Genomic DNA, 23,117 nt, shown 5'->3' with positions numbered 1-23,117 from the left:
GATTGAGACATTTGATGACTTTTGAATAAACTTTGACAATGTGGATCCTCAGGTCATGCAGCAAAGTCGTATACTCCTCTTGTTAGGCTTTTTGTGCCATGTTTTTTCAGACCAACGTATTATCTTCCACCTTATCAAGAAATCCGTATTCCACAACAAGCTTTCTAATCTAGTAATCGAACTCAAATCAACATCTCTTTTCTAAGATGCAAATGCAATGCAATCATGATGTCATGCAATCAAAAAAAATAAACCCAAGTCAGTATCACACCAAAAAGATATAATCCAATACAAACATGAAATATCAAGAACATTTATTCAGGAATCCACTAGGGTTTGGTATAGCTCTACCTAGGGCAAGTTCTTAAGGCTCACTATATGAGGTTTAGTTTCTAGAGTAAGGGTACCTGAGCCAACAGATTCCTCGATCCTCACCCATTATAGGCTCATGTGGATCGAGTTCAGTTCAGGAGGATACATTTCCCTATGGCTGCACGGAGATGAAAATCTCACGAAGACATAGGTACGGATGTATCCCGGAAGCGGTCCACTACCCTGCACGGAGGTGAAAACCTCACGAAGGACTAGTTTCTCGCTCCCACTGAAAGGGTAAAACTGACCATGTAATGCAAAATGTAAATGCAAATACAAAGTTGCTAACACGATGATGGGAAAAAAAATCAATGAGTATGAAGGGAACTCATGAATTTTTTTTAAAAAAACTTTTGATTTTCGACACAAAGACAAAATATAACCAAGTCATGGCTCGACTCTCTAACGTCCCCAGCGGAGTCGCCAAGCTGTCGAAATCATTTTTTGAAAACAAAAATTTGGTTGTCGACTTTAAAGATAAAACCGGAGTCGCCACCGATCCTTTATTGAGGTGCTATCGACCCACCTTAAAAACAATTTCGGTCTGCGAAATTTGAGAAAATAGGTTCGGGAGTCAGTTACGCACGAGGAAGGATTAGCACCCTCGTAACGCCCAAAATCGGTACCAAGTTGATTGTTTAATGTCTTGGTGTCGAAAATTTGAGAAGATTTTAAAAGAAAACTTTTTATTTCATGAATGAATCAAAATAGTAAGACATTCCTATTTCAAAGAAATAAAACACCACACCCAGTGAGTTAGGGCACAATATTTTTAAATCTTCGAAATACCCGAATATTGCCTTTTACTTTTGAAAATTCTTATTTCGAGAAATCAAAATATTAGGACAAGTAAGTTAGGACCCAACACTTTTAGATTCCCGAGAACAAGCTTTTATTTGAAATTTGTGTAATTATTGCAAAATGAATATCTGGCTTTCTAAATTCATCGAAAAAATAATCGCAATCTAGTAAGTTAGGACACGATCTTTCTCGAGAATCATGAATGCCAAATATTTTGAAAATTTATAAAATATGATGATTTTAATGCTTTGACAAAACCAAAATATATTTCCCAAAAGGTATGTTAAAAGTTAATGTATGATAAGAAACAAAAACTTTAATTTAAAACATATATGAATAAATATTTACAAATATATACAAGTAAAATATACAATTAAATTTACAAGCATGTGTACGCATATATTCAACACATATGTATAAGCATACATATATAAAAAAAATGGAATGGAACACATCAATAAAAAAACTAAAAAAACGCATGTATGTATTTGAACATCGTGAAAATAAAAAAGTATGCAAATGTACATATTTATAAAGATGAAAATGTGTGAATGTATTGGTAAATTATGAAAATTCACAATGTATATATTTAAATACATATATAGGTGCAATATATATAAAATAATAGAATATGTAAAATATAATAAAATATTTATAATGATTTTTTTAAAAATGGGTACATAAATATATTAAAAGCATGCACATGTTATAAAACATATATGTATATATAAAGTATAAAGTATATAAAAAAATAGGAAAGTAAAAATAAAAATAGAAAGAGTATGTATATATAATATATGCGTAAAAAGCTTAGAAGATATATATATAGAAAGCATGCGTATGTATAGGAATAGAAAATATAACCGTAATAATGATAGTAAATAATATGGTAATGATAATCCAATGCCAAATAATATATAGGGAAAAAAAATCGATGAAGGATCAAATTGAAAAATAAACATAATTTAAGGGCCAAATTTAAAGGAAAAAACTTGATTAAAACATGTCGCTAAAGGGGGAGGGCTATCTTCGCAATTTCCCCATTTAGGGTGGAGACGCGCGGATCCTCCCCCAACCAAACGGCGTCGTTTTGCTAAAGTAATTTAAAACAGTTTTTTCCTCTTTTAAAAAACTATTTGCAGCAGAAAAAAAAAAACAAATCTCTGCTAGGGTTTTTTCGACCCACTCTCCATGCCATTGTCACGGTCTAGGCCGATCCACGACCTCCGTCATCCCGATCTCCGATCGCGACGGAGATGGGATGAAACACGACAAAGCCAAGTAAGTTTCTTTTCTTCTCTTTGTATTATTATTTTACAAAATAAAAAATCAAAAGAATAGATGAGAGAAAAAAATGAAAACACAATTCTCCTTCAAGAAAAAGAAATATTCTTTGTAATATCAATATTTCTTTCTATTTCTGTATCTGTTTTTCAATCTCTTTCAATTTTTCTCCCTCCCCTCTTTCAAAGTGTTTCAAATCGGTTTTTATAACCGAATATTAGAGAAAAATAAAAATAACTAAAATAAAATAAAAATAACCAAAATAACAAAACTATCTAATTTCTTGCTATATTTCTTGTTATCTCTACTGTTCGTGGCTCGTGGTCTTCATGACAGGTATGCGTGTACGACGACTGCAGCAACGTGGGAAGCGACGTGCTGCGATGGAGGCATGCGAGCGGCGTGATCTGCGGAGCGCAAGGAGAACTGCTGCTGGGCGTGCGGCTGATGTCTAGGGACGCTCTTAGGTTTTCTGGGCTAGGGTTTAGTTTGGGCTTAGGTGGGTATTAGGTTTAGTTTGGGCTTGTTTATTGGTTTGGGCCCGGGCATATTTGGGCTTGTACAATACATACAGAAAAAGAAATTGAAATAACAATAACAATGTCTTATATTAACAAACAAGGCAAAACAAGTATGTGGTTACAATCATTTCATGATTGGTCTTTGGGCATACTCTAACAAGGAGTACCTTCAATAGTTCGTTGTACAAACTATATTACAACCTGACTCATATAGTTGCAAACATCGCCTAAATTCTTATATTTTGTAGCAGTATTCTCACTTCCGATGTTAGCACATTAGGAGGCGGTCAACATCAAATGTTCCTCATCACGCCCATTTCAACAATACATTGTTTCAAGTCGTTTTGACCTTTTGGAGCTCGTTTTGAGTTATGTACACCTTTGATTAACTTTGAATAAATCCTAAATGATTTTAAATTGTTTTTAAAACTTTAAATCTTATTTAAAACATATTTTAATTATTTTACAGAAAAGTTTTAAACTTTCAATTCTTAAATAAATCTAGGATTTCTCACTCGAACATGCTTCAGTGGCATCTCCTATTCGTACCAATCGTCTAAAATAGGTGAGGGGTGTTACAAGAATAGTTGTGCCAAACATATCAATAAGGTCCACCATCTCATTTGGTGTTGCCCCATGTGGACTATGTTCATTAAGAGAGAACCTCTAAAATTGTATAAGGTCCAAAATTCGACAAACATAAATCCTCTAGACCTAAGGAGATATTATTGATCTTGGGCAGAGGACCCAACCAAGAGGAACAACAAGTCTCATTGGTGCAGGAATGGTTCATAGAAGATAAACGAAAAATTCTCTAGCTTATTCCTTATTAGAATATATTTAAAAGGGTTGAAGATGACATTCTTAGGAGTGATATACAACAAACATTCCATCATTCTATGGTTGGAATTCCGCCCTCCAAGGGTTTGTCAAAGGCAACTATGAATAAATTTCTAAAGTTGCACTTGTTATACCTTGTGTAATGGTGTAACACCCTCTATTTTGGTGGTTATACCATCTAACGATAGCGTTACTGAAGAACTTGAACTAATACATTCTTTAAAAAAAGAGATTTTAATAAAAAATTAATTGAAATAGTAAGCATGCTTTTATAAATTAGCTTGCTATTAGGTAGGCAATAATTTGAAACAAGTCAAAAAAATAAAAATAAAATAAGAGTTCACATAATAATAATTAGGAATTTAAAGTTTGGCTAATGCCTTTATAAATTAATTTACTAAAAGTAAAGTACTCGAATACAACAAGATTTAAAATTCACAGTACATCGTTTTAAAAAACCAATTAATTTGTCCATAAGCTACCCCGATACATATATGCATGTTACAAAACCAAACACAACATTCACAATTGTATCCGCTTTCTAGCTAAGTCTTCAAGGGTCCACGAGAACCTAAAATCCTGAAATTGGAGAAAATAAACAAGGCAAGTTCAATTTAAAATTAGTTTTACTCGCAAATGTGACATTTCATGTTCGCCCATTTATTGGTAGATATATAGCGCAAAATTATTACTACACATTGCGGACACTATCCATTTTTAGGTATAATTCCTTAATAGAGTAAGACAAATTAACAATAGTTTATGTGCAGATACCTATCATAACCTCTTATGTAATACTTTACGTAAAACATACTTAAACATGAACAGGACATGGACCGTTGCTTGTGTTAGGTTATTATCCAATCAACACTCCGAAGAGCTATTTTCACAATATCGCTCCATAGAACCAGTATACATTTATCTAACCAAACCTCCTCAAATCCTCCTTGTTAGTTCGAACATATACGTATTCCCTCGCAAGGCCAGGGCCATTCACTAATCTCAGTTTGCATTTACATGCCATATCAGAGGCAAATCACATATCAATTCAATATCTCCGTACTTCTTCCAATACAATCACACATCCATGATTTACCTCCAAAACACCTTTCCACCATTCAAGATGCGGAGCTTGTACACCAAGGAAGGAATATCCATTTTAAACACACATGCACTTTCATTTAAGTTCACATCTTATCTTCCATTTCATGAGAATATACGTGCATCAACACACAACAGTAATACTTAACATATATTATAACTTTCATTTTATGAGACTAACCTACTTCAGGTTAAACACAGTTAAAAGTTTAACAACTTTACCTAGATAGACTGTATTTAGTTGAGTTTATACGTTTATTAGTTAAACACAAGTGAAAAGAAACTCACCAGAAAACTTAAGAGTAAGCTCTATCTACCCTACGGGTTCTTTTCCTTTTGCAATCAGGCCTTCTCCCATTTTTTTAGCTAAAAACAATCAAATATATCTATTAAGTACAAAAACAGTCGAATCTTTCACAAAAATAAAAGCATCGGCAGCATACATCAATGATTAAAAGGGAAGTATATCTTCAATCAAGAACTTCCTAAGAAAACCTATTTAAATGTTTCCAACTATCATTTAGTTTCCTAAATAACTAAAAGGCTCACGAGTTTACCTTCAATAGGCTTGAACAAGGGTACATTCTAGAAAAGCTATGCAAACCGCTTCTCCTTCAGCAATGAATAACACTCTAATCTTTTCAGGGAGGAATAAAGATTCAAAAGAAGGAAGCAAAATAGAGTCTCTTCTCATGAACTTCAGTTATATATATATAAAAACTTAACTCGCGTCTCACTAAGCAGTATTCTTAATCGTAATTCATGCACACACGATTCTACTAATTAATCACCATTATCAAGACTTTACAAGTGTCATGTAAAATTACACGTAACTAATACGTGACCCACTTATCCCAGGTTAAAATATCGAGTGATTAGCTTTTCCATAAAAAGAACTCGTTACTAGCGTGTTCACGCTTGGGAGAATTTGCCAAACACAAGAGTTAACCAAACACAAGAAAAATGAAAATTCATCAGATGGCGGATCACAGCAAAATAATTCGTTGGACAACTCTGCCCTAATTTCAGTCTAATCTTGCTGATTAGATAGACTAACTTACAAGATCATTACCCACGGATGCCGTGTCAGCCAACCAAAATATGGATTCTAAGATTTGGGGTGTGACAAATGGACTCCACAGAATCTATAGCGTACCCTGCAAACCTGACCTTGTATCTATAGAAAGCTAAACATATACGAACCTAGGCTAGTTCATGAACCAGTTCAGAACCCCAACTCGCACAAATTCCATCAAGTGTCAAAAGTCTAGGGTTCGCTACAACTTTACCACGATTTCTTATTTAGCAAATTTCCTCATCAACTTTACAAAATTCTCTCAGCAATCACACAAATTCCATCAAGTGTCAAAAGTTCATTTTTTCATTTCATTTTTTTGTCCAATGCTAGAGTTATCTTCGACTTCGAGGATTAAGCCCTTAAAGCCCGATTCTAAGGTAGCTTAAAATAAAAATTTTGTTGGTAAGTTGTATTGGTAATGTTCCATGGCATTGATTGGACATGTTTACAATTTAGCCCAAAAAATTAGTGGGTTTGGTTTGAAGTTTTTTTATATAATTTAAAAAAAAAATTTAGAATGTGATGTTTCTAGTTAAGAAAATAGATGAATTATACATAAATTTTTATTTAATTTATAATTTTATAAATAGATTTTAATTTGATTCGATTCTCACAAGTTATTAATATTTAAATATTAATAACATCATTTTATACTTCTATATGGTATACACAAATAGTTATATTTATCTAATATAAAAATAAATTGATTTATTTATATTTTCTAAATATGTATGATTGAATTAAAAATAAAATGTGTATACATTTAAATTTTATAAATATAAATATATTAAATTAAAATTTATATATTAAATTACATATTAAATCAAAATTTATATATAGATTTGAGATTTGTACTTGAAAAAATCAAAATAATGAAGTAAAAACTTGCGGCATGAATTAAAATGTCTAGTTGAGAGGGTAAATTGTCATTTAAGTCTAATTAAAATTAAAAGATCTTATTAGACAATTTTCAACCATGATCGGGCAACTAGCTGACATGTAAAGACAGAAACGCCAGCTGTTTCCCTAACTCTTGCTTCGCTAACACCAATTCTTGTTTCTTTCCTTTTTCAGCGCTTTGACAGGGTTACAAAATCCAACTGCATTTTTCTGGAATTTCTACTGTTTTATACTATACACTCCAAATCCTTCTTATACCCAGGATCCGATAACCCGAACCCGATTCCACATGGAGTTCCGATGGTGACCTCCACAACAGTTCCCAGTCCCACTAGCTCTAGTCGTTTCATGGGGCAACTTTCCATCTCCAATGACGACGACGAAGACGACGAGGAAGAAGGAGGGAAAAAGCTGTTCGCTTCAATATCGTCTCCAGGAGGCAATGGTAGGGCTGTTTCAGATACTGTAGCGGCGGTCTGCTCTAATGTTTTCGGTGGGTTGACCGGAATAACAGCCTGGATCGGAGCTCTACACATTGGACAGTTAGAGTGACTATAAAACCACATGTCGATACAGTCAACGTGGAAGGTGTGATTGCACGTAGGCAATACGCGGGCTTTCTCGTCATCCTCGAATTCAGACAAGCAAACGGCGCATTCCAGCGGAGGGAAATAACTAGCTTTAGTGGTGTAAACAATAGTAGGGATCGTTCTAATGACGGAAGAATCCAAACCCTTGGAAGCACCGGTGGTGGAAGAAGTAGTACCGGCAGTGGAAATAGAGAGCAATCGCTGAGCACGACGGCGCATGTGACGGCGACGGATATCGCGGAAGAGGATACGCACGTAGCTGTGGAAGCAGAGTACGGTAAGTAATAGAATGAAGAGAACGACGCCAGTGCAGAGCATTACTTTGCCATTAAGAGCATAATCAAGGTGTTTCCCTTGTAAATCCATGTATCTATCCATGAAAGAAATTAAGGAAAAATTATGGAGATAAGAAGGGGGAGAGGGAAAGTAAAAGGTAGGTTCCTATATAGAAAGTAGAAAAACCCTGACGAGTTTTTATTATTGAATCAGCTATAGCAGAGCTCAGCTTTGCCTTTGTTTGTGTTTGCCCTGTGCCTCTGTCTTCGTATCATATTTATACACGGTTGGTTACAATTATGATTTTTTTTGTTTTGTTTTTATTTTACATAAGATTATAATAAATTCAATAAAAGTTATCGTATAAAATAATTTTTTTTTCACCGGGTGACAAATTCTAAAATTTATACAATAATTGTAACAATTATGATTTTTTACAAAAGTTTATAATATAATTAATATTTGTATGCATCAATAAAATTTTGTCACATCATTAAATTTAAAGATATTAAATTATTATTATACACTCAATCCATAGAGAAGTTATTTTATGGATCATTCCCACCATATTATTCACGATCCTTTTTCAATTATTTAATGGCATTTCAACAATTTTTTTCATGTCATTGACACATAATTTTAGTAATTTTTTTTACCCTGAATCTAAAATCTAAAATCTTGAATCTAAAACCTAAAACATCAAATTCTAAATCTAAAGCTCAAACCCATAATCTCAAATCCTGAATCCTAAACTCATTACTCATAACTCTAAACCCTTAAACTTGAACTATGAATCCAAACCTTAAACCTCGGGATTCAAGGTTCAGACTTCGAGTTCAAGGTTTGGAGTTTAGAGTAAAAAAATTAACAATATTATGTATCAATGGCATGGAAAAAATTGCAGAAAAATACTAATTTTTAAAAATTGGTTGCACAAAAATATTAACTTATGAAAAAATAAAATGATTAAAATTTGTAAAAAAAGATGTTTTTTTATAATTTAAAATTAATTATTTTAAGAAATGTAATTAGAGTAAAATTAAGTTGGAGAATATATTAGATATAGATAAGTGTATAAAAATTATTATTTTTAAAATTTAATGACGTGACATTATTTTATTGATGTTTAAAAATTTTAATTTTTAAGATGATAGTAATATAATTTATTACCTAATATTATAATTATTCTCATAAAAATATTTTTAATTATTTTAAAATAAATTATAACTCTATTGTATTTACTTGTAGCATAATTTCCATCCATTTTTCCCAAAATAGGTAAGTTACGGCTTGGAGGGTCTAAAAAGATGTCTACCGGTGGAGCGAACTTTACCGTATCGAAAGGGCAAACATTAAATTTTGTGCGACTGTAGGTGGCCATCAATTTACATTTTGACGGGGAAACTATAACATTAATATCTAACTGAAGTCGAAGGTGGTGTGTTAACTAGTCAGTGACATAATTTGGATATTTTAAATCCTTATTACTATCAAGTTTGGTGCAAGGGGTGAAATTAGCTGTGGCACGGGTACCTAAAATGATTTTTTTTAAATTCTTTAAAAACTTTTAAATTATTAAATTAGTAAATATAAAATTATATTCTGCCCCGCTTAAAAATATAAAATTTGATTTAATCTTTTAAAATTATAAAGATATAATCTATTAAAATAGTGAAATTATATTTTTGCTATCATAAAATTATAATTTAATTTTGACCTCTATTTTTTAATTTTTCCCTATTTGGTGATTAAATATGAATAACTTTCTCTTACTTCTTAAAAAATTAAGTGAACTTTATAGTTAATTTAATTATGTATATATTTTCTTGTCAAGCAATTATAAAAAAATATAAAATAATTTTTTGATACAAGGTATAATACAGGAGGAGACAAGAAGAAACAATTGTGGTGTAACACCTTAAACCGACTTGGACGTTGTGAACAAATCCTGAGGAGTTACTTTAACTGGCTTGAAAACCCATAAATTTACTTTGAAATCATGTGGTTAAAACAATGTACACATTGATAAATCATTTTCCAGTTTTAGGAAAAATTCTTGTTAAAATCGTTACTTTATTTCAAGAAAACATTAAAGTGATTATAACATTTTGCAGTGGAACATATTAAGCTATAAGGTTTTGAAAACCATGGTTTAGTTTGCATCAAATCATTTTGCAGATATAAATTTAATACTACTTAATTCGGAAAAGCACACTAAAACAAAAGTAAAGTCCAAAACAATTTACAGTTCAAAAGTCCGAAAAGTCCAAATTAAACATAAAGTCCAATTAAACCAGTTTATCGAAAGAATCCTATTCTGAGTTCCCACACGCCATCCACTCCTAGGTTTGCTGATTACTTGAGAGGATTAAATGTAACACCCCTAACCCGTCTTCATTACCGAATTAGGGTTACAGAGTATGACGACACACATTAATCAAATAATGTCACAATACCATTCAAACATTAATTTAATTATCATTCTTCATTCCACATATTGAGCATAACATATATACACTTATAGGCTATAAATCGAGCTTATAAGACCTTAAAAATAGTTTAAAAACAATCTGGGACTTATTTTAAACAAAATAGAAAAACATGGAAAATTTGAAAAAATTTTGAAAACAAGGGTCACATGGCCTTGTGGCTAGGCCATGTGACAGAGCCCAAACCGTGTGGCTCAAGAACATGGTCGTGTGGCCAAACCGTGTACAATTTGAAATTTTGGTTACATGACCGTGTCGCAGCCCGTGTGCCCGCCCGTGTACAAATCGAAATAAGTTCACACGACCGTGTCTCCAAGCCATGTAACAGCTTAATACCATGTGGAAAATCGTACACTAAAATCAAGATGACACACGACCGTGTGGTATGATTGTGTGTGGCACAGGACAATGTGACAACCCATGTCCTAGGCCGTGTGCACGTTAATTGACTTCCTAAACAAGGCAAAACTTCATTCAAATCTTAGGTACCAAGACAAACCAAAAACCACCATTTTTATACCTTCAAACCACATTCAAACATGCTCAAAACATACCAAAACATTCAACCTATGTGCCTAACCAATATACCCTCATTGGCACCACCATTCAATTATCAAACCAAATCCAGTTTACAAACCAAACTACTTGCATTCAAATATCACAAGTCCATTCATTCAATCCATTCACATCCTAATCTACCATATTTCAAACAGTTCCATGAGTCATGTACCAAATAACCAAAGACATATGTATAAAAGCATGTACAAACCAAAACCAAAGGCATATACACAAGTTAAAATCCAACTCAAACAACATCACACAAGTATAATATGTACCATTTGTAATAAGTATCTCAAACATATACAAGACACACCTATTACATGCCATATAACCAAAAGGTTAACATATCAAAATCTACCGATAAATATCTGGGTAGTGTGATATTCAGGTTGATCCGATCGCCTGATCCGCAAAACGTTATCTACAAGGAAACAGAAAAATGACACGAGTAAGCTTCAATAGAGCTTAGTAAGTTCAATGGTCAAAACAATAAAACTTACCTTATAAGGATAGCAATTATACATTAGCAAGATTAATAAATAACCATCCTGTCATCCACAATCATTCAACAAGTTAGTTTATATATATATATACAAGTTGCATAATCCATTCAATCACACAAGATCATTCGCTATCAAGTCAAGATAATACCGAAAAATTATGAAAACATTTATATATCCATAACAAGTCATCTACCATTATAAATTTGCCCGATAAGCGATATAACGGATACAGATATGTGGTTAATCACCTGAAACACACTAGAAAGCTCAAACGAGCCAAACCAATCGAGAACACGCCTTGGCACCAAGTGCCTAGCTTGTAGGCTAACATCTTTTCAGAAACACGCCTAGGCACCAAGTGCCAAGCATGTAGGCTTTACATCCACCTCCGGTAACACGTCGGAATCACTGTAAATATAACCTAATAGTCCGCAACAAATGCTAAACTTTGGTGTATTCGGTGGATAATAATAACAAGTCAGAAATCATCATCTCATCATATGTCAATCCTCTACAGCGCACAATATAACCTATTGGCATGCTAATTATATCCTATCCTATGTTCATCTGGGATCGATTCACATAATCGTATAACAATTGACATTTTAATCATTTTCTCAACAATTCAATTGCCACATTTCAATTTATAACCAATTTCATCAAATGATAGAATTTAATAGTAATATTACTAAAATATAAAAAATATTACCGTAAGAACTTACCAGGACTAAATTGTAGAGATAGTAAAATTTCGGGGACTAATTAATAACTTTCTTTTTTCCTTGATTGTCTCATGGTTCTTGATCTATAAAATAGTTTATTTCAATTTATTAGCCTTAAGTCCATAAAATATTCAATTTAATACATATGTCTTCCTATTTACAATTTTTCACAATTGCCCTAGACTTTTACACATTAATCAATTTGGTCCTTAAGACCAAAACAAGATTATTTGCACAATTAAACCTTATATCTAAATGCCGAATTCATTTACACCCAAATATAGTCCACACATGCTAGAATTTTTCATGAAAACCTTGCCTATTTAACTTATTTTTAATTTAATCCTTAAACATAATAACTATACAAAAAGAACTTTATAATTTAGTCTAAATTCATCATCGAGCTTCAAACTAAACTGTTAAAAACTAAAAAAAAAATCATAAACATCAATGGAAAGTTTTTAAAACTTTGACAAAATCACGAATTAGTCCCTAGGTTAGCTAGATTAAGCTATAACAATCTCAAAAACATAAAAATTACTAAAAACAGGTGATAAATACATACCATGCAAGGACATAATCAAAGCTAAAGCTTCTCAAGCTTGAAAATGGTGGTTCGGTGAAAATAGGTTAAAAAGAAAGAAGATGATACCTTTTTTATGTTTTAAGTTTTATTCATTTTATTTTAACATTTATTAAATAATTTAAAACATAAACATTATAAAACATAGTTGTTTAACCGACCACTGGCATTAGCAATGGTATAATGGCCATCTAAAACCATGCAATAATGTTTTTCCATCCATTTGACTCAAATATACTAATAGTAAATGACCTTTTCACTTTTTACGATTTAGTCCTTTTTACTTAATTAACTATCTGAATTTTTAAAATTTCATAACCACATTTTAACACGACTCTAATGTGATTTAAGGACTGACACATCAGAATTGTTGTCTCAAAACCACTATTTTTGACACCATTGGAAAACAGGCTGTTACAACTCTCCCATTAAGGAATTTCGTCCTTAAAACTTTATCCTGAAAGTTAGTTTGAATATTGTAATTTCATTGATTTCCCGGTTTCCCAAGTAGATTTCTCAATACCATACCGATGCCATAAAATTTTTACTAATGGTACCCGTTTATTCCAGAGTTCTTTTACCTCGCGAGCTACAATCTTTATCAATTCTTTTGAATACGATAGACCAAGCTGTAATTTAATCTCACTAGAATAAATCACATGTGAAGGATCTGATATACACAATCTCAGCATCGAAACATGGAAAACATTGTGAATCTTTTCAAGTTTAGGAGGTAGAGCCAATCTGTAAGCTACAGGACCGATTCTTTCAATAATCTCATACAGCCTAATAAACCTTGAACTTAGTTTTCCTTTTCTGCAGAACTGTAACACCTTCTTCCATGGTGAAACTTTTGAAAATGCTCGATCACCAACGAAAAATTTTATATCTTTTCTTTTCAAGTTTGTGTACGATTTCTGACGATCTGATGCGGTGTTCAGGAAATCACGAATAGTACAGACTTTGTCTTCATTTTCATGAATCAAATCTGTCCCAATTAACTTGGATTCCAACTCTGACCAGTTGTAACAACTTGAATTTTAGTGGTGTTAGAAACAGTGGTTCGAGACCACCAAATTCGACGAGTAAGCTTGTAAATTTTGTTATTTAGAAAAATTACGAGTCAAATGTGATTTTAGAAAGATTTTTGTATTAGTAATTTGTGTTTTATAAGGATTTATCAGGTCAAGTGGTTTAGAAAATGAGGCATCGAGACCTTAATTCTATAAATTGAGCCATAAAGATTTTTATAAATATTTATGGAGTGTCATTAAGGTAGTATTAAAGTTTCATTAGAATATTTTAACGTTTTGAGAGTTAATTAATTAAAAAGGACTAAATTGATATGCTATGATATATGAAATAATATGACATGCTTAAAGCTTGAGTTGAGTGTATTGAAAGTCTTGTTATGGCCTATGAGTACGAAATTTGAAGTGTTTAGGTTGAAATCAAATATGGGTGAGAAATGTGGCCATGAATTGGCCTATTTTCGTCTACGCGGGCAGAGACACGGGCGTGTGGCTCAGCCGTGTGTGACATACGGCCTAACACCGGGCGTGTGGTCTGGCCGTGTGTCCCCTGTATCTTTAAAATTGAGAAATAGAATACCCAGAATTTTTCACACAGTCTATCACACGGGCGTGTGGCTTGGCCATGTGACTTAAGTCAGAGAGTTACACGAGTATGGACACGGGCTGGGACACGACCGTGTGCCTCGCATCGAATGCCCACATGGCCTAATACATACGCGTGTTTGGCTCACATGGCCTAGCAACACAGGAGCGTGTCCCTTGCACTTTAGGAAAATTTTAAAATTTTGTGAAAAATTTCGAGTTTCTGGTTTAGTCCCAATTTGTTTCTAATGTGCATTTTGGGCCTCGAGAGCTCATATAAGGGACAATATGAGTGATTATGATTAGTTTCTAATATATATATTAAATTGTATGAAATGTTCATAATTGACCTAAAAAGTTCGGTAATGCTCTGTTACCCTATTTCGGTGACAAATTAAGGTTAGGGTGTTTCATTTAGTGGTATCAGAGCTATGATTTAGCCAATTCTTGGACTAAACGTAGCGTGTGAAATGTTTAGAAATACATGCCATATAAATCTATGATAGTGTGATGTGTATGATCCGATCTAACCTTTCTATTTCTTATAGATTGTAAAGATGTCAGACGGGTCAGAACGTGCTGACAATGATGAAGTTAATAGTAGAGCACAGACCTCTAAACATGGGACGAGTAGTAATGTCCCAATCCCTTCAGCTCAAGAGCAAGAACTTAAAAACATGTTCTTTGGATATATGAACCAGTGGTTTAGTGAGTTTATGTAGGGAAAAAATTTGGCTCAGCAACCTCCTTTCCCTACTGTACTACATGTAGTGCCTCCGGTTGCACCTCCACCTCCTCTAGTGACTGAATCTAGTAACCGTACTCCGATTAAGAAACTTAGAAAGTATAGGGCTGAAGAATTTCAGGGTAGGTCAGAGGATGATCTAGTTAAGGCTGAGTATTGGCTTCAAAATGTAATAAGGGTTTTTGAAGAAATAACTTGCTCCCCTGATGATTATCTTAGATGTGTTGTTTCATTATTGAAAGAGGAAGCATATAACTGGTGGTCAACAATAGTGGTTGTAGTGCCAAGGGAGAAAATTTCCTGGGAATATTTCTAGAGTGAATTTAAAAAGAAATATGTCGGCAAAATGTATCTAGATAAAAAAAGAGGGAATTCCTTGAGTTGCACCAAGGGAACAGATTAGTAACTGAGTATGAGAGGGAATTTATATACCTCAGTAAATATGTTCGGGAAATTGTACCAACCGAAGAAGAAATGTGTATCTAGTTTGAAGAAGGGTTGAATGATGAAATTAAAATGATGATTGGAGGCACTGAAATACGAGAATTTGTTGTTTTGTCTGATCTCACATAGAAGATGGAAGAGGTGTATAACAGAAAAATACAACGAGATAGACGTAATCGAGAATCTTACAAAAGAGGTTCTTCTAAATCATTTTCAGCATTACCAGCGAAAAAGTATAAAGATGATTTCAGTCGAGCTACCTCAATGCCTGAACGTTCGAATAAAAATAAGACGATTCAACAAGTTTTTGGGGTAACTACTAGACCCGCTGTTAGTGTGGGTAGTGTGCAGAATGCTCCTAAGCCTAAATACAGATACTGTGGGAAATAGCACCCTGGTGAGTGTAGAAGTAAAGTGGGGGCTTGTTACAAATGTGGAGCAATTAATCATTTTATCCGAAATTGTCCTCAATTGCAAAAAGAGGATGAAGAGAAAAATGAAAAGTAATTAGCTACTTCTCAGAGAAGTAGACGTTCGGGTCAAAATAGTGCCATAGGGACTGCTCGTTTAGGAATGAAAGATACTGCTGCTCAGTCAGAGGCTAGAGCATCTGCACGTAACTATGCTATTCGAGCTAGAGAGGAAGCCACTACTCCATATGTAATTGCTGGTACATTCTATCTATTTGATGTTACTATGTATGTATTGATTGACCCTGGGTAAACTCATTCCTATATTTGCACTGCATTAGTAGCGGAAAAGAAGTTACCTGTTGAATCTATTGATTATGATATTCAAGTTACTAATCCATTGGGTTAAAGTGTAATAGTTAATTTAGTGTGTTGTAATTGTCCACTGAAAGTGAAAGGCTATGAATTCCCTGCTGATTTGGTGTTGTTACCTTTTTAGGAATTTGATGTTATTTTGGGAATGGATTGGTTATCTTTACATGAAGTTGTGGTAAATTGAAAATAGAAATGGATTGACTTGAAAAGTTAGACAAGAGAGATGATATCAGTTGAGTCTGAGAATCTGAAAGATATTGTTAGAATCATTTTAGCTATTTCTGCTTAGAGATTGATGCGAAAAGGTAATAAGGCATTTTTAGCCTATATTTTTGATACTCGGGGTTCAGAATCAAAGCTAGATCAGTTACCGGTTGTTGGTGAGTTTGCTGATGTATTTTCTGAGGAATTGTCGAGTTTACCACCTGATCGTGAAGTTGAGTTTGTAATTGATGTGATTCCTGGAACTACTCTGATATCAGTAACACCATACCATATGACACCAGTTGAATTAAAAGAGTTAAAGGCACAGTTGCAAGAGTTATTAGACTGAGGGTTTATCAGACCGAGCATGTCTCCCTAGGGTGCACCTATTTTATTTGTGAAAAAGAAAGACGGTTCTTTGAGACTGTGCATAGATTACAAACAATTGAACAAGGTCACAATTAAAAATAAATACCCTTTGCCACGTATTGACGATCTATTTGATCAACTGAAAGGTGCAGCGGTGTTTTCGGAGATAAAACTTAGATCCAGGTATTATTAGTTGAAGGTTAAAGAGTGTGATGTGCCAAATACTACTTTCAAAACTCGATACGGTCATTATGAGTTTTTGGTAATGCCATTTGGTTTGACGAATGCTCCTGCTGCTTTTACGGATTTAATGAATCATATTTTTCAACCTTATCTGGATAGATTTGTGGTTGTATTTATCGATGATATACTAATCTATTCCAAGACAGAATCCGAGCATGCACAACATTTGAGGAAATATGAGAAAAGCAGTTGTACACAAAGTTTAGTAAATGTGAATTCTAGCTTCACAAGGTTGGGTTTTTGGGTTACATTGTATCAGCTAATGGAATTCGAGTTGATCTGAGTAAAGTTTCTGCTGTGGCATATTGGAAAACTCCGAAAAATGTTTCAGAAGTGTGAAGTTTTCTGGGTCTAGCAAGTTACTACTGACGCTTTGTCAAAAGCTTTTCGATTATTGCTTCGCCGTTGACCCTATTATTACAAAAAATGTTGAATTTGTTTGGTCCGATGAGTGTCAACAAAGTTTTGATCAGCTGAAGAAGATGTTGACAGAAGCTCTAGTCTTGACTCAGCCAGAATCTAGCGTATCATATGTTGTATATAGTGATGCATCTCTTAATGGTTTGGGTTGTGTACTGATGCAGTCAGGAAAGGTAGTATCCTATGTTTCTCGACAATTAAAGCCGCACGAGAAGAATTATCCTACACATGATCTTGAATTGGCTGCAATTGTATTCGCTTTGAAGATTTGGAGACATTATTTATATGGCAAGAAATGTTATGTATTCACAAATCACAAAAGTCTAAAGTACTTGATGACTCAGAAAGAGTCGAATCTGTACTTGATGACTCAGAAATAGTTGAATCTGAGACAGAGACGGTGGCTAGAATTACTAAAAGATTACGATCTGGTTATTAACTACCACCTGAGAATGGCTAATGTAGTTGCGGATGCATTTAGTTGGAAGTCATCATTGTTTGCACTTCGAGCGTTGAATGCTCATTTAAATTTTAATAAAGATGGTTCTGTATTAGCAGAATTGAGAACGAAACCCTTGTTTCTGCAATGAATTTGAGAATTGTAAGATGACGATTCAAAATTGGTGTTAAAACGACAAATGGTTCAGGAAAATCAGAGTTCAGAGTATAGTGTTGATGATAGTGGTATGTTGCGTTATTGTAATAGAATTTATGGTCCAAATAATTTAGATTTGAGAAATAATATTCTTTCTGAAGCTCACAATAGCACGTATTATATTCATCCAGGTAGTACGATTAGTAAAATTGCGGAATAAACGAGTACCATTAGTAAAATTCTTGTGGCATCGACATGGTTTTGAAGAAGCTACCTGGGAAACCAAAAAATCAATGAGGTCATAGTATCTGAATCTATTCTCAGGTAACAAATTTCAAGGACGAAATTTCCTAAAGGGGTGGGAGTTGTAACAACCTAATTTTCAGTGGTGTCAGAAACAGTGGTTTGAGGCTACCAAATCTAACGAGTAAGCTCGTAAATTTTATTATTTAGAAATTACGAGTCAAATGTGATTTTAGAAAGATTTTTGTATTCATAATTTATGTTTTATAAGGATTTATTTGGTCAAGCGGTTTAAAAAATGAGGCATCGAGACCTCGATTCTATAAACTGAGCCATAAATATTTTTATAAATATTTATGGAGTTTCATTAAGGTAGTATTAAAGTTTCGTTAGAAAATTTTAACGTTTTGATAGTTAATTAATTAAAAAGGACTAAATTGAAAAACGTGCAAAACTTGTCAATTAAAAGAAATAGTGATTAAATGACTTAAATGGTAAATAGGGAGGACTTAAAGAGTAAATTAGCCTAAAGGAGATGGTTGAGGCGGCATAAGCAGAGAAAAAGAAACAAAATAAGGTGAATTAGGGACAAAATGGTTATTTGGTGAAATTAAGAAAAAATAAAACAAATGGCCAATTGATTTCTAGACATTTCTTCTCCAAAATTCAGCCAAAAGGAGAGCTCCTTAAGCTGGTTTTTTTTTTTATATTTTAGCTCCATGTGAGTTTAATTCTTGCCCTTTTTCTTGTTATTTTTATGTTTTTTAGACTTTTACAATTAGGTCCAACTAACTATTTCATTAGTTTTTTTTTATTTTTTTGGAAATTTTGAAAGTTACCATTGATGAATACTGAATATTTTTTATGAAATAACATGGATTTAGAACTTTATTTTTGTTGTATGATGATTTTACATAGTAATTTTGATAGATATTGATCTTAGGACCAAATTGTGAAAAGGTTAAATATTAGGGTTTGGTGTAACACCCCTAACCCGAATCCGCCGCCGGAATAGGGTTACGGAGCATTACCAAAATAATTTTTAGACATTTCATTTCATCTAGCATTCATATTTGAAACCAACCAAAATCAAAACATTACTGAGCCAACGTTGGCCAAATTAACTCATACATGCCATTATAACCAGAATCAAATCATCCAAAATTACTGATAGAACCAATGGATAGTGTGATATATCTCTGAAAAGCTTCCAACCCAATTGAGCTTTCGATAATCTGTAGGGTAAATAAAAAAATACGTAAGCAATGGATGCTCAGTAAGCTCGTGTAGTCTTTAGTTATATTAGTTCATTTAAAATATGAAATCTATACATATCAAGAATAATCCAATATTAATACCATAGTACTCATGAAGTTATATTCATCAACTCACAAGGTGAATAAATTCACAGTATCACTTACATATTATCTCAAGCTTAGTAGGACTTTATATAACTTTAACTCTTCATAATTTTTTTATTTTCATTTGCATTTCTTTACTTTCCACACTTATTCCATATGCGTGACACACAAGCCATAAACATATCATTCAATCATAGTCACAAGCTACTGCATTTAACTAAAGCCTTTACCGAATTGATCACATGATAAGTCATTTCATAAGAAATTGCATAATTTAAATTATACCACTTTTTCATTAACACTAGCATATTTTCCTTCAAATACTTATCAATTCAATGCTTCCATTAAATAATCATATTACTATTCAACCAATAGCTTGGCACTTGCCTAAGCATCAAGCAACAACACTGGTTAGTGTACTTGCACACATTACATATAAACTCACTATGCATAATTTTCTTGTATCAACATATTAAAGATAATCATACATTTACATGTCATGATACATATCATTCTCTTATCGTTTCTTCATAGGTACATATCATTCATTTTATTTTTTCGATATTTCATGTACCATCATTTTCATGAATTTCACGTACATACCGGTAATAGTTCATTTCAAACTCACATTATCTCACTTCAGAACTTTACCCATTATATCATTTAAATATCAATGGTTACATTTATTTTAGATCAATACCAATAATAATCTATAAATATTTCAATTCAACCACATAAGCCTTTTACCGTTTCTTTCTGTATCGAAGAACGACTTACGGATATGAGTACATCGTTTTCAGAAGCCCGAAGGCTGAACTTAAGCTCATGAGAGCTAAACTGATAGTAAACACGAAAGTCCGCAACAAATGTTGAACCTCGGTTTACTTGGGTAATTTGTCATCAATTCATCCTTTACATTTGTAATGCCATAACCCAGTTATGGTCTTATCCGTCAATTCATCATTTGGCACAGAACGATTGTACTCAATCCAGCGTTCAATCCAAACTGGGTATTAAATTCGATAATATATTTCCAATAATTCAATTCCATGTTTTCTATTACCCTTATTATTTTCCATATTTAGCCCGTTGAATTTTGGGAAATTCGATGGATTTTCAGAGGCACACTTTTAGTGTACAAATTTGGGTCCGCCAATTCATATTCATGTGCACACATTTCCATTTCAGAGAGCACACTCTCGCGAACCTTATCCTTACAGCGGGATTACCAGTCCAAGCTAAATCTCCTATAATATAAACTCATAGAGTGTTGTCGGGATCACCAGTCCAGGCTAAATCCCCTGCAATGACAATTACTCTAATGAGCTTGGATCTGAATTACCGGTCCATGCTAAATTCAGACCCTAATTCGGATTACCCATCCGGGCTAAATTCATTTTCTACATATTCTTCTGGAGGGCTATATCAGGATAGGATCACCTGTCCGGGCTAGATCCATTTTACCGTCAATTCCTTTTCAAAGATCCATCGAATTTTCCTTCCATTCAACCGTGATTTCTTCCCCTTTTTATCAAATATATCAATGTTTCATCAATTTTCATACAATGAACATTCAAATCATATTCACATCAATAACAAACATTTCAAGCATTTAAGAATATAATTCAAGTTACACGAACTTACCGGGCTAAATTGCAGAAATATCAAAATTCAAGGAAATTTTGGTAATTTTCCATTTTTCTCAATTTCCACCCAATATTGATCTAAATTAATATTTCATTCAATTTATAATAAAACAATTCATTTCATGCAATTTGGCCTTTTTTGACATTTTACAAAATTACCCTTAAAATTTCACTTTTATTCAATTTAGTCCCTGAATCTAAAACATGTAAATTAGCTATTTTAAAATAAACTCATATTATCTAAATATTCACCTATATTTTTCCTCCTCCTCCACTCCATTCCACATCCTTGATATATACATAATACCACTATTTACTTGTTTACTCATAACAAGCTGTTCACTTGAGTCATAGTCACTAAATTAATTATATCTTAAGCTACAGAACTCCGAATTGAGATCTGCAAATTTTTTCTAAAGCTAGACTCACATATCTTATTACCATAAAATTTTCAAAATTTTTGGTTTAGCCAATAAGTATATTTTATTCTTTAAAATTTCCGCTATTTCACTATTTGACAGTTCCGACCCTCTTCACTAAAAATTAATTATCTCTTTGTACAGAATTTGGATGATGTTGTCATTTCTTTCTATTGAAAATAAACTCATTAAGGATTTTAAAATATAAATTTAAGCCTCTAATTATTTTTATTCATTTTTTATGATTTTTCAAAGTTAGAATAGGGAACCCAAATTCATTCTGACCTTGTCTTACAAAATTTATTATATCTCATGATTTACAATTCCATTACTTACACAATTTCTTCTATGATAAACTAGACTCAGTTAGATTTAATTCCATATTTTTTCATCCTCTAATTTGATTTCGATGATTTATAGTGATTTTCCAAATTTAACCTCATTGTTGTTGTTCAAAATTGTTTTAGTGCAAGATGTTGATTCTTGAGTTTATAACTCCCTTATTCCCTTTCTCTATAATATTTCTCATCACTTTCACTTATTTTCCTTCACTAGTATATCAAGAACACAAGACTTTATATAAGAAAACTCTACTATAACATTAATTTCCTACTTTTTCAATAATATCAAACTCAAAAATATATTGAAATCTTGATGTTCTTATCTTGCTCTATTGATTTCAATCTTTAACTTGATTTTCTCTCTCCTCCAGCCTCTATTTCTTGAATCTAACTTGATATTCTAGCTCCCCATGGTCTCCTTATCAATTTTCTCTCTTGGTGGTTGTGGAAATTTCTTTGATTTCTAAGTGAAAATAGTAAATATTTGGTGAAAGGACCAAATTGTTAAGAAATCAAAACTTTCTTTCTTCTCTTCTCTTCTAAAGTTGGTTGCATGGAAAGATGATGATTTTTCATCATCTTTCTTCCCTTTATATTAATCATTTAATAAAAATAATACTAAAAATCTTAATAAAATATTAATTAAATAACATTTATCTAATTAATTAATTAAAAATATCACAAACATCATCATTACCTTCTAGAATTCTCTCTCTCTATTTGACCATTTTGCCCTTTATAATCTTTTGAAATTCCATCCTTGAGTTTTCACTTAATTTGATAAAATTACAATTTAGTCCATTAAAATTCTTCACCTTTTCAATTTGGTCCTAATTCATCCATTTTCCTTAGTTTCTAGATTATTCCACCCTTAAAATATTTACACTATTGGTCCTTCAAATTTTAGTATTTACACTTTAACCCCCAAATTTTGAGTATTTACTCTTGGGCAATAAAACTTTTCTCACTTTTGCAATTTAATCCTTTCTTAAATTAATATGTCATAATATACTTCCCAATGTTGACATAACTCAATATTACCCTTTTATCACTTTATTACCTTAT

At 32.7% G+C, this 23,117-nt stretch overlaps 2 protein-coding genes across 2 annotated transcripts; one reads left to right on the top strand and one right to left on the bottom strand.

The window, feature by feature from the left end:
- Positions 1-6,870: 6,870 nt before the first annotated feature.
- LOC105790842 (RING-H2 finger protein ATL5) lies at positions 6,871-7,999 on the bottom strand. Its single transcript, XM_012618631.2, has one exon. It carries the CDS (start codon positions 7,863-7,865, stop codon positions 7,125-7,127), a length of 741 nt encoding a protein of 246 aa, XP_012474085.1. The 5' UTR covers positions 7,866-7,999; the 3' UTR covers positions 6,871-7,124.
- Positions 8,000-15,999: 8,000 nt separating this feature from the next.
- LOC128042996 (uncharacterized) lies at positions 16,000-16,764 on the top strand. Its single transcript, XM_052634774.1, has 4 exons — positions 16,000-16,096; positions 16,181-16,224; positions 16,336-16,386; positions 16,501-16,764. Exons 1-4 carry the CDS (start codon positions 16,000-16,002, stop codon positions 16,762-16,764), a joined length of 456 nt encoding a protein of 151 aa, XP_052490734.1.
- Positions 16,765-23,117: the final 6,353 nt, after the last annotated feature.

The sequence above is a fragment of the Gossypium raimondii genome, chromosome 8 (genome assembly GCF_025698545.1).
Source record: "Gossypium raimondii isolate GPD5lz chromosome 8, ASM2569854v1, whole genome shotgun sequence".
NCBI lineage: Eukaryota > Viridiplantae > Streptophyta > Magnoliopsida > Malvales > Malvaceae > Gossypium > Gossypium raimondii.
Note: the sequence above shows the minus strand (reverse complement) of the source record. Positions and strands in the feature narration are given on the sequence as shown.

Bases quoted from the DNA above. Each gene is read 5' to 3' on its own strand.
- LOC105790842 (XM_012618631.2), bottom strand. From the start codon at position 7,865: ATGGATAGATACATGGATTTACAAGGGAAACACCTTGATTATGCTCTT.
- LOC128042996 (XM_052634774.1), top strand. From the start codon at position 16,000: ATGAAAGATACTGCTGCTCAGTCAGAGGCTAGAGCATCTGCACGTAAC. The intron at 16,225-16,335 runs GTTACTAATCCA...TTACCTTTTTAG, and splicing joins CTATTGATTATGATATTCAA to GAATTTGATGTTATTTTGGG. The intron at 16,387-16,500 runs GTAAATTGAAAA...ATTTCTGCTTAG, and splicing joins TATCTTTACATGAAGTTGTG to AGATTGATGCGAAAAGGTAA.